General features: G+C 42.5%; 1 protein-coding gene across 5 annotated transcripts in view; it reads left to right on the top strand.

The window, feature by feature from the left end:
- The window catches only part of LOC133150328 (IQ motif and SEC7 domain-containing protein 1-like), a 73,523-nt gene that overhangs the window by 29,359 nt on the left and 30,999 nt on the right, over positions 1–13,165 (top strand). The window contains exon 1 of one of the 5 annotated variants that reach the window (XM_061272787.1): positions 10,570–11,216. The exons of the other annotated variants lie outside the window; for them this stretch is intronic. Coding sequence (XP_061128771.1) covers positions 11,140–11,216 — 77 coding nt within the window. The 5' untranslated portion in view covers positions 10,570–11,139. Of the gene's footprint in view, positions 1–10,569; positions 11,217–13,165 lie in introns of those variants that run through there. 5 annotated transcript variants of the gene reach the window in all.

Raw genomic sequence — 13,165 nt, 5'->3', positions numbered from 1 at the left:
GCCAAATTTCAATGAAATAGATGTTGGAAGCAAAATACAGCTAGGAAATATTTAGCAGTTTAGCGGTCCGCGCTAGTGCCTATGTATTTCTCGCGGGTGGTACATACAATAGTTGAGACTCAGTGTATTTGATGCTGCACAAACAGATGTGAGGGCTCATATTTTATGCGGCCGCGAGCATATGGTGAATGAGGAGGGTACACGTAAGGCCAAAGTACCTGGATGAGATGATGAATTCAACCCTGCAAGTGTGTTCTGTACTTCTGTGCACGCCTGTGGATGCCTCGGAGCTTGAGCTCTTGTGTTGAAATGTGTTTCCGTTAAAGCGTGAATCTACGGCTCTCTGTCGATTTGAAACAGCATCTTCGCTCCCCGCTCCGGTGTGTGTGCTCCGACTGCTAACTCATTGAGGTCACGGTGCCGTGTGTGGGCCCCTCCCCACCTACAGACTACGACACGGCCTTGCTGGCTGGACAGCTTCTGTGACATGCAACGTTTCACTGACATTACAAGTGACAATACCAGAAAACTGCATTTAAGCATTTGGCAAAATTTACTTCACCAATTACATTGAACAAAACATTTTCATTTTTATTTTTTTCAAAGATACGAGTAAAAGATTTTAGACAACAAACTAGGTGAGAGATAGAATTAAGCAAACTAATTGTTGAACTTTACTTCATCCTCCGTTGCTTCCAGATGAAATTGATCATCAACTCTACACAATTGACTGAATCAGTCTGTATTAATTTTTATCATTTATTTCTTTGCACATAAACAACAAAAAACAATACAGTTACCAAAAACATTTGCGAAATAATTGGAATAATAAACAAACAAGCCTAAAATAAAATAAGCTGCACGTGTACAAGCTGCTACCAAGAAGTAGAAATATTCGTTTGGGGGCTCATACATTGTGTAAAATAATTGGATTTGTATTAGGCTTGCATTGACACTGGTACTTGCATTGACACTGGTACTTGACATTTTACCCTGCCCTTGAGGCCAATAGGAATATCCAGGTCAGAAACAACAGTGTGACTTTACTGATTCCATCATGGAAAGGCCTCCTTTGTCATTTTTGTTACGTTCACCTAACAGTAAAACATTTGCTTGCAGCCTTGTTGCAATGTATCTAAAACCCGAGACAGAGGAGGTAATGAATATATAATAGACAATGAATGTGAATAAATTAGTTCTTTTTTTTTACTCACTGATCATTGATTCGTAAAGCGTAAAGCATAAAAATTACATAACAAAGTCATACTTTAGTTTTCTCATTTCCATTCAGTTGAGCAAAATGACAACTTTGAATCAAAATATCGTTTGCTTCATTTTTGTAACCCTTTGTTCGTCCCTAGCAACGACAGTGTTATAATGATGATGCGAGAAAAAACAATGTGATGCATCACAACATCAATATTTCATCCCCCGCCTACTTTTTACACTGGGCGCCATAGTGACTAAGCGCACAGATAGTTTCAACGTAATCTCCCAGCAAATAGCTCCGAGATGTCTTTTGTTTAATAGTGTTATCCAAGGTGTGTTGATGCATTCATTGTTAGTCTCAAACGCCTCTGAAATCTATTCAGACAACACTTGCATGCAGCTCATCAGAGCATGTCAGAGCTGGAGGGATCAACACTCTTGCTTGATAATTAGAAGGAGCGCAAGCGGCGTAATTGCGCTGCGGTGACATACGTGTGCAATTAGCCTCTACACAGGTTCATTAAGGAAACAGCGACGCTCTGACAATACGAGTCGTCTTTGGTTTTAATACTCGACAACACTGACAAAGCAGAACACGTGCATGCTGCTCAGACTGCATGTGTGTATGTGGAACTGCTCCTATGGAGATGTTTGCCAGCCTACTGGTGTCAAAACTACAATTTAAATATTGACATTTTTGAACTTCTAGTGTTGTTATACCTTGTACGAGATACATCTGTGTTATGTTGCCTGCGCTAAATTCAAAATTTCCATGAGCTGTTAACTTGCTTTTTCCCCCCCACAAGTTATCTTTTTTTTAATTATGCATCATGAACCGTATCAATGGAGCTTCCTCACGTCTGTCCCGAATGGTTTGCGCACCCTCGTCTGTTTTGAATGACTCTACAGAGAAAGTGCATCAATTTGAGAGCTGAAATGGATGAGGAGGGGCGAGTGCAGTCTGCGAGGAGACGAGAAATGGCAAAAAGGAAAGGAGAACAGAGCGAGAAGTGAAAACAAAATGGGATGGTGAGCAGAGAGAAGGCATGATAATGAGCCCTACCTCTGACACATCCTCCTGTTTCTATGGAGACCGAGGAACCAATCCCGTGGCCTTGAAGAGGACTGTACTACTGAGAGGATGGGAGAGGGTGGAGAGGGGCGTTACGCTGATGCGTGCAGAGGCAACGCATCTTCTTGTAGTTGGGCCGCAGCTTTGCAAGAAGTTGCCCCCCCTCCTCCAACCCACCACCACCCCGGGGACATCCAACATCATCAGGACCATGACAGTCCACAACACACTCCTCCAGCATCACTAGATCCCTACCCCGCACACCTCCCCCCCACCCCCAGGCAGCTTCTTGGATGCTCCTCATTACATCACACACCCATCTCCCTGGCAGTCTGTGTTTGTGACCGGACGAGCGAGGGAGAGCGAACGTGAGTGAGCCCCCGTGTGCGCACGCCGTCCCGCAGTTGAGTCCCATTGACCAGCACACAGGCAGGATGGACAAACCGAGCGTGTGGCGAGCCGTGGTGAGCAGCACGGATCCCCGGCGAATGAGAGACCCCGCAGCCCACCCCAGCAGACCGGGCTCCGCCATCGGGTACCGGCTGTATGACATGTGAGTAGCGTACTCAGCGGTCCGCCTGGCGTGGTGTGCCGCTCATTCATGGAGACACCAGCAGGGCTGGTTGAGACGGAAGCCGTCATTTGTGTGTAGTGTCTGTGCTGAGTCACGTATGGCGTCCCGACCTCCTCCTGTCCTCTCACGTTCCCTCTTCGTGCTTGGTAAACAATGTTGCTTTTACCAGGGAGGGGCAGTTAGGTGGAACGTAAGCGAGAAGGAAAGATTGACGAATAATAGATGGCGCACGTGGTGACGCTCATATTTTTTGTTAGCGTGACAGCTGTGATGAGAGTATGAAGGCGATTGTTGCTGGAGTGTCGGGTTGCTGCGGAAATTTAGTCATTTATCGGTGGATGCTCCTTTGCACCTATTTGTGTGTGTGTTGCATCGCTACCATGATCAGCTCATGGCCCGAGGACAATTGATGATTCATTACATGTAGCATACAATACAGTAAGTATTAATAAGTGAATTGATTCGATTCAGTGTAGTGAGCTTCACCACTTTGTCAACGCTGTGTGAGCAAATAGTTTGTGAACAATCTTCCTAAAATGGCAAAGTGTATGGATTTGAATCATCTAGGGTCCATAATATGATGTGATGAAACCAACGTTGAATGCCCGTGACCTTTGATCCCTCAGACTGTAGCACACTAAAAAGCAACACCATTGTGAAAATGACATTTGGACAATTGTCTGTATATCAACAAATGCAAATTAAAATCTCAAAAGGCCGCCAGCTTCTCCGGGCCCAGGCTCCTCAAAGATAGGGTAACAAAGTGTGTTGTGGTCTGACAAGTCCGCATTTCAAATTCATCCATTAATCTTCCAAACCACTTTTATGCTGCCACAAAAGGCAAACATTTTTTCCGGGGTGTCCCTGCTTACCCCAGCAAGCCACATTCTGCTTCCACGGACTGTTCATATTAGCCTCATGTTCATACTCATACTTACTAGCTTGTGAATACTGTGGTGCTACATCACCCTTCCATGTCACAATCTACAATTAATAGCATATAGATGTCAATTAGTCATCTAAATGAAAACGAGACCTTCGCGGCTCTCCACTGAGTCCTTCACAGTTAATGTCGTTTGCTCCCGTGTTTCCATGCACGCGGTCACGTTCCTTCTGTCTCGGTGATTCGACTTTCATTGCATGCGAGTACCATTCCTCTATATACTTCATCAAAGCATGACAGAACAAGTTTGCATTTTCTTCTACAGTCGGATACGTTTGTTATTAGCATAACTCGGAAACGACTCTGACCCCGGTGGAGGTCAGTGCTCTCTGATATGTTCTTGGTTGGATTGATCCCAGCTTCTAAGAGTAAGGCAGAGTACAGCAATGTGCAAATTCACGACTTTGTATAATATCTCCTTTTGTTAAAGGCCAAGCGACATATGCTGCTAATGTGTTGGTTTCGCTTCCAGTCAAACAGGCTTCGCAGTCCTTCTATAATGAGCAACATAAGAGGAGCCTGGGTTTTCTAAATGGCCTTTCATGTTTGCTAGCCTGCTCCTGTGAAATTCTAATGGTGAGCCTGCAACAGTGGGTGGCGACGAGCAGAAGTTTGGGGCTTAGCTGAAGGCTGTCTGCTTTTTAGCATGCTTCACTGGTCCATCCTTAAGGGAGGCAGATGTTTCGTTGGGGTGAGAATATGATGGCCTGCGAGTATATTTAGCAGCGCCAATGTGTCGGATTTGGTTTGTTGCAAATGGATACTGGGTGTGCAAGTTGGGGTGTACAAAATAACGACACCTACACCAATCCGTTTGGATATTTTTTAAATAGATGGGGTGGAATTTATGTCAAGGCCATAGCTTGGTGATAATCAAACCGACTTTAGGAATATTGTTAAGTGTTTTGTTTGGTCTTTTAAACCATGTTGGTCAACACAAATTGCAAATGTGCATTTTTTTTTTTTTTTATATTAAGAAACTGACTGAAGTGAATTTCATGACACATTTGCTTCTGGAGTTCCAGTTAACAGAATATTAGAGTGACCTTGCTGGCTCACCAGTCATGTTCCTTTACAATATATGGCCCTCCATCAACATGATTTTGAACATCTTATTTGAAGGTCATTTAGCTAAATGTGTTGGGATTGTATTGTAAAGTTGGCTTGGTTTGATTTCCCTGTAGATTTTGGAGCCTCAAGAAGGGCAAAGTTTAACATTTGGAATAACAGCATGACGAGTCGACTGTCATGGCTGGGACATTGCCGTCAAGGAGGTTCGATCTTGGCGTGCTGATTGCTAGCTTCAAAGGGACATTACTTTTGGTCCTCACTGTGCCAACTGAGCTTCATTGACATTCTGAGCTTGTCTTCATGTCATGAAGCTGCTCCAACAGGAATTCCCATTTCTCGTGATTAGCTGAGAACATCTTAATGCGCTACTCCTGCTCCAATGACGCCAGCGCTGATGAAATAGCGAGTGCGTCACCACAGCTGACAGAACATTTGCCTTTTCAGAGTCTTCAGACTAAGCACATTCGCTGCGAGCAAACCTCCACAGCGCTTTAGTGCAATGTCTACATTGCCTGCACATGGGCTGGCACAGAGCCGGCTGTCAGCGCACATGGCATCAGTGGATGTGTGCAAAATGCTGCAGAGATGGAACTTAGTGACTCATTTGCCCAAACACAGAAACATACTGTGTGTATGTGTAGCCATGTCATCATCTAACCCTTTGAGTCCCGCCCCCCGCTCGTCTGGCAATTGCTTTGACAGTTTGCTGCCAAACGTTACGACAGCTGACATTGCAGTTGACATTATTATTATTAAGCGTAGAAAGTACAGGTTTGGTCTATGAATTTATATTGACGAAAGTTCGTCACCCTGGATTTGAATATCATGAGCAGTGTTTTAAAATCAAGTTGTTAATGTCACTGAAATGTAAGCGTAAAATCTGTTGGTTTTTTGTTTTGTCGCCAATTAGCTGCTTCATTTCTTTGCACATTTTAAGCTCCTTTTGATTTCTCGGAAACGTGGATTGAAGGCTTCAAGGGTGATCTACAGTACGTTGATGGCTTTGCATCTTCATTAATTGCGATCTTTTTAGTTTCGACAATGGATCAATTAATCCCAATCGCTAGAATTTAACACTCCTTTTTACTATTATTACTCAGAGCTAATTTGTTTTTATGTACTTTGAAAAAAATAGCAGCCATTAAACCGCCAGTATTTAACCTGAAAAGCTCAAACAGAAAAAACAAACAAAAAAAAAACAGTGGAACATTTGTGTTTTCTCTATACCGCTCATCGTATTGAGGGTTGCGAGGACGTAATCCTTCCCATCCCACCGGGCCATTGTGCTGCCCTCAGTAAGCAGGTTAGAGAGGATCACAGAGGGCCCTGGAGGCTTGCTGTTGCGATGTAAAGCTAGCGTCACTCAATCCAGCAAGGTGTGCTTTGTCCTTCATACTAACGTGACATTATTATTTTTCTTTTGTAGTAATAGGAAAATGAAGCTTCATATTTGCTTCAAGAACCAATTGTATTTTTTTTTTCATATTTTTCACATCAACAGCTAGATATTTGCTGTGTTTTGCCAAGTGTCAGCTACCGAGTTTTTAAGTCATGTTCAAAGACTATCAAGCCGCCTGGATGTGCTGCTGCTGCACTCACGGGTGCACGTCTCAGTGAGTTAAAGTTTCCTCGGGGGACCTGCTAGTGCTGATGCATCAGAGGCTTGAAACAGACCATAATAAGGCGCTGCCTTTGCCAACAGCAGATACACAGAGGAGAGCATCAGAAACAGATGCACCTCCAGAACATTCTGTTCCTCTGGCAGAAGACTCAGATATGTTTATCTGCACGGATGTTGTCTCACATGCAGTACGACAACACAACAACTGGCAGTTCTGTCTGCGCGTGCTGAATTTATTTCACAGCAGAGCTGCGACGTGAAGAAAAAGATAGTGATGTGTTGATAAAGCTCCGTGTTACCGACGGTCCTTGTCACGGGGATCACGTCACTCTCCCTCAGTTGTATTGCTCAGCCCTCAGGGTGTGACAGGCCTTCCATAAATAAAAGAAAATACTTCACGACATAGTGCCCACCTCAACCCAGCCAGAGAAATGTTATTACCCGCTTTATACTTTTAACTCAGCTTGCATGCGGTTTTGATTTTATTCAAAGCCTAAAGTTTATTCTAGATATAATTCACCTCTGCATCCTTATTCCACCCACCATCTTTGCCAGTTTGTCTCCCCCCACCCTCCCTTCACCCACCTTCTGCGTGCCTGCTCTCAAGCTGGCGGCTGAACAGCTGTACTCTACCATGTGGGTGACGTGTTAGTATGTAAAATGGAGCACTACCTTCCGTGCAGGATTATCTTTCCACTGCTCCTCTCTGGAAGGACATGACATTTTATTATCTACCCACTAGTATATATTGCATACTACTCCACACATCTTAATTTAGCTGGCAATCCTAGACTATAGTTATAAATGGGGAAACATGCAAATACTTGAGATGATATTTGACTGAATCATCAAACAAAATCCTTATGTTGTATATATACTGTGGATGATTTTTTTCTTTTTAAAACTAACGTGAATGTGACGTGTAAAACAAAAAAGGTTTAATTCTGCTAAATTAACCCATCCTGTCCTGGCTGGTTGTAGACGATATCCCAATACGCCACCAGGGGGAAGACTTTTCCATGGCATTCTTTCAGGTGTGTGCTTCACCCGGGCTCAATAATAAGTTCATGCGTAAAATCGTTTATTCTCTCTGTGTGTGTATGTGTGTCACCTCCATGAGCCTTCACGTTATTGTTGTGGGGGGGTTTGTGTGACGCAATGATCCTTGGAGCAAAATTTTCTGAGTTCCTTCGCGGTTCGTTTATCGCGGCTTCACTGCATCGCGGATTTTTTCCAGTTATAATAAGAGTTCTAAAAACATATTTGCAGTGTTGTACTTTGTTATAAAATAAGTTTTTTTAATAAGACTTCTGAAAACTTATTTACAGTATTGTACCTTGTTATAAAGAGTTATAATAATAAGAGTCCTAAAATCATATTTACAGTATATATACTTTAGCTACATATACATATACAAAATGCGCATAGCGCTGCTATGGTAACATGTGACCACTAGAGGTCCCTGTTTAACCAACGTTAACAACAGAACGTCACATCTATTTATGTTGCACGCACGCACGCACACACGTATAATATTCATATTTTCAATATTTATACTGTTATACTATTAATGTATTTACATGTTTGAAACTATTATTTAATGTTCTAATAATAACATATGCATTTAAATTGTTTTATGTACATTTATTGACACACAGAAAATGTACAGATGAGAGTGTGACCTACTTTGCGGATTTCACTTATCACGGGGTGGTTTTGGAACCAATTATCCGCGATAAACGAGGGATTACTGTATTGTACATGTGTCTGTATCTATTGATAAATGGTTGTTTTGCTCTCATTTGTTCTTTTGCAAACTGATTCAGCAAGCCTTGTAGTTAATTAATATGAGTAGTCACATTGAATCCCATTATAATCTCCTTGCTATGCCATAAACATTCGCATGCTTTTCTCCGACCCCCGTCTTATCAAATCGGCAGTGCACAACCTGAGTACTCCTTGAGACCTCGCAATGGCAAGATGATTCTTTGCAGCTGGCCTTTTTCTACTCAAGTGTTTATGGAGTGCACATCACTCGGGGAAGGTCATGGCAAGATGCTTTAGGGCAGTTTATCAGTGATTGACTGGGTCAATCCCGGGGAGGCGCTGCAATGCTCAATATCAGCCATGTCAGAGTGCTGCAGTTTAATGCTGCAGCCGTAGCATTGAGACAATACGAGTCTGTCAAACCGCTCTTCACATCAGGTCGATTTATTAGAATGACTGGAGGGGCCAAAGCTTTTTTTATGACCGTTAGATTTGTGGTACATTTTAGGCCTATATTGATTAGCACAACATAAAACAGGACTGATTTTATTTTATCATACCTTCAGATGCTTATTATGGTCAACAGAGTGACTTGATAGAACTTTTATATCCGTATCGGATTTCTTAACCGCTTTCAACAAAGCAGCGATGTTTGATTCCATTTAGTACCGTAATCTTCGGACTATGTCGCGTTTTTTTTTCATAGTTTGGGTGGGGGGGGCGACTTATACTCAGGAGCGACTTATAAACATATATATGTTTTTTTTTCACTTTTTTTGGCATTTTATGGCTGGTGCGATTTATACTCCAGTGCGACTTATAGTCCGAAAATTACGGTATATTATTATTATTATTATTATATCATAATCCTGTTAACCCCTGGTTAAGGCTGTCATTCTCAATTATTTTTAGAATTGATGATTCTATTGAATACTTCAACAATTAATTGAATAATTGGATACGGTTTTATTTGCATAAAAGTGTGTTAAAATGGCTGTATTACTGTTTATTAACAATTTATTTTTGTTTATTTAGTGGTTAAAAAACAACTGAACAACAGCTAAGAAATATCAAACAGATTGAGGGTCATTGATTTGGACAATCTTTAGTTAAAAATGTCTCCAAACGATTAATCAATTAAATTGATAATTGGTGTGTTGTCGATTTACTAAATTTGACACCTCTACGAACATGCGTGTGAGCTGATTTGGTTTTTGTTCCCTTTACTCTGCCCTGCCGTCTGTAAACCTGTCATGTTTGAGGCCCATTTGCATTTGATGCCACCGAATGCTGCACCAATGGCTTTTCCTGACGGGCTCTTTTGCGTTCTGAACAAAACCAGTGCTGTTTCCTCCCACACTTTGCCACTGAATGTCACGTTCCATTCATCAAATAGGAAAAGAACTAGATTGAAAATACGGATGCTCATGTTTCTCTTTAATATTGACTACAGAAAGTCAATAAGCCTGATACTTTTGAGATCAAACAAATCACATTAGGAATCACGCCGCTTCGTTTTGTGTGAGGCTCATTAAAAGAAGGTGTGAATTGTGAGAAAATGGCTGATGAATGGTGTGTAGATTAATTCATTCCTTTGTGTGCCCCTGCTTCCATTCAGGCTTTCTGTGCATCCTTTGTGACACAGAAGCGCCTTCTATATTTTGAGAAGGGCCCATTCGGTGCCAAGGGGGGGGGCAGGAACGAGTCACGCGGAGAGCCGTGGACAGATGAAACCGATCTAATCGCAACTTGCGTGTTACTCTGCATGCTTATTTGCATTTTGTGAATTAAGTGAGAAGGCCCGTATGTTTGCGTAATGATGCATCATTCTCATTGTTTGTTGGTTTTCACACGACCGAGGATTGAATATTGATGAGAGGTCCTGGTTGAACTGCAGCAGAGAAGGAACAATACTCCGTTTGTGTTCAACTGAAAACATTTTTGCCAACTGAAAACATTTTTGCCAGAAGATGCACTACAGCATCTCGCACTAAATTGAATCCTCAATTCTTTTCACATCGTTTATGATCTTATAAGAATAAATTACCTTTTTCTTCCGTATGTGACCCCACTAATAAACTCATTTTAGGAATCCCCATCATCCAACATTCTTTGCGCATAGACTCCAGAGAGGATGCCTGCTCGACACACGCATGAACACATGTGGTCATCCAACATTGCTGCAGCCCCACCCATCCAATAAGACAGCCAATCAAATGCCTTCCTGCTCTGCTTCCTTTTGAAGCTTCTCGAGTACGCTAGTGTTGCCCGGCAACCCCAATCGGCACATTTCTGGGAGTTCCTGTGCGCATGGCAGTGGCTCTGTGAGGGAGACTGATAGAGCAAGCGCACAAGGATGAGGAGAAACCAGGAGAAGGGCTTGAGTGGAAAGTTTGAGATCGACTGGCAACGGCATGAGTCTTCCTCCTCGCCCGGGCTCTCCTCCACATTCCGGTACCTGTGCTGACTGGAGCCGGAGTCTCCGAGGATTCTCGGCTGACGCACTGTGTTGAGCCACCGTCACAGAGGACACACTGACTGACCTGGATTGCTGCTAAACACAGCCATCACTGTTGAGACTTCCGGGGCTCGGATCCCAAGCAAAGGCTTTCGCTTCAAATAAGTCCAAAAGGGGTTCCCGGTCTGCTGGCTTTTCTGGGCTTGTGTTGACAGAGGCTGTTCCAGGGAGTGGTGTGGTTGTTCCTGGCAGGTTCAAGCTGCCGCGGTTGAGGTTGCGTTCCAGTAGGAGGATGAATTTGATTTCCACGCCATGAATTAGTTGGCTGAAGAAATGAGCAAGGTTGTGTTTATTTGCTGCCATGTTGTCGTTTAATGTCGTTGGATTCCAGAAGCGCGCCGCCCCTTGAGCATCCGAGCCCAGGATGTGGAAGTTTAAAGCGTTTTGCTTGGATTACTGGCATGTGCTGTGCCTGCACCCTCACAACAACTTTTACAAAAGGTAAGTTGGAAGACAACACAACGTTGTTTGAAGGCAGACATTAGTTTGGGGAATTGTGAGAGACAACTTGGTCTTGTCCATCATCTTGCAAAATCACCCGTTTTGTTGACTTTGGCTATGTCTGTTTACTGAGAAGCAGGCGGCTAAATTTATTCCTCTCAGTCCCACTGGGAACCTGCACCGTTCACCTCTCACCTCCTGCATAATCTATGCCTCATTAGTAGCCAGTTTTGTCCTTTTAGCATGGCAAGGGAGTCCACGTTTTTCTTTCTCACCATCATCCTCAAATTAGATTAAAAGTTCTTTTTCGTGATCTTTGAGACTGTTAATCAAAGTGGGAACGAAGAGGATGAACCCTCTGGAACATTCTCAAACATGTTGTCTTGTCCTTTGATTACCAGATGTCTGATGACATGCCCCCCCCCCCCGCCCCGAGCTGCTGCTGTTGGGACCACAAAGAAGGCGTCATGTCATTTACAGCCCATAATGACAGTGGCCTCAGATGCTCCTTTTACCTAACAATCACACTCCAACTGCTGAAAAACTGATATGCAGCTGAGACAATTAATGGAGTTTCCTTTGGGTCCTAATGAAGCTTTGTCTCTACCCTTTGGCGGCTCAGTTTTTTTTTTGTCAGTTTGATGTCTGGATCAGAATGGATGAGAAAGCTCGAAAGGAAACATCTCTTATATGATGATGTGTTCTCTCGCATATGAAGACAGAAGTCTCATTAATAATGCATTACTGATTTAGCATAACATCTTTGAATGAAGGCTGAGGGTATTTCCCTCAGCTATAGATGGAACTGGAACAGAGGTCGGCCAGCGGGATTATCACATCTGGTTTGAGTCTGGGCCTCAGTTTAAGTTTTTCTTGGTCTACGGCAAGAATGGGCAAACTGGCTGCCACCACACTCTGAGTGGAACTTTATTATTTATTATTATTATTATTTTATTTTATTTTTTCCAAATACACTGGAATGTAGTTCCAAGTTGGAATGTCACCAATCACCATTAAATGGAAGATATGTCTCCATTGGCTTTAAACTGGGTCATACACTTCCTTAAACTACAGCGTGAGTAGGCCTGATAATTTTGGAGGGGGCGTTGGAATTATATGCAGGACAAACATAGTAAAATGAAAATTCTGAATGAGTTGATTTTTGTGAGAAAAAAAAACCTCAATCAGTTCTTGCACTTAAAGTTGGTTTTTGTTCTTGTTGGTTTCCCTTTGCACTGGGGAAAAAAACAACAGTATGATGTGTGTGGTTATTTTATTGTTAGCTTCAAACACTCTTTGGGTTAGTTTGTGGATCTTTTATTCCTGCGTGGAAAATGTATTATCAAAAACTGAAATACATTTAGAGAAAAGATTTTGCCCGTTTGCATGTATGTTGTCCATATTTAAAATGCCCATCTCTCATTGCCTTCCCATGTTCCAAAAGTGAGATTTGTTGACGACTCACTTGTCCTTAGGTGAGAATGTGAACGGGACTGATTGTTTTTCTATAAGTTCTTGCCCAAGTCAACTCTAGCTCGCCAACAACCCTAATGAGAATAAGCAAATAGAAAATGGATAGCTAGCACAGGGGCCATCCATCCATCCATCCATCCACACAGCTGGGAGATGGCCTGCAGTTGTGCTGTGGTCAGTATTTGCTATTGTCTCCCTCTGTCTCCACTCTGCTTTAACAGAATTACCCTTTTTGCAACCGTAGCTATAAACGTTATTTGTTGTCTACTTCCGTCTCCTCACGTTAGATCATGCGTGTAGTGACTTTTGTGTCCGATTATTGGTCAGTGTCAGATGTAAAGTTTTAAAAGTAGTTTTTAAATCTGGGAATGTATGACATAAATGCAATGGGTCCATCTCTCAACTAAACTCTGAAGTGTCACGTGAACATTCTTTAATTTATGTAGATTATCATGAAAATATTTTATTAGTTCAGT

The sequence above is a fragment of the Syngnathus typhle genome, linkage group LG2 (assembly GCF_033458585.1).
Source record: "Syngnathus typhle isolate RoL2023-S1 ecotype Sweden linkage group LG2, RoL_Styp_1.0, whole genome shotgun sequence".
Classification (NCBI taxonomy): Eukaryota; Metazoa; Chordata; class Actinopteri; order Syngnathiformes; family Syngnathidae; genus Syngnathus; species Syngnathus typhle.
This window is presented reverse-complemented; position numbering and strand designations above follow the sequence as displayed.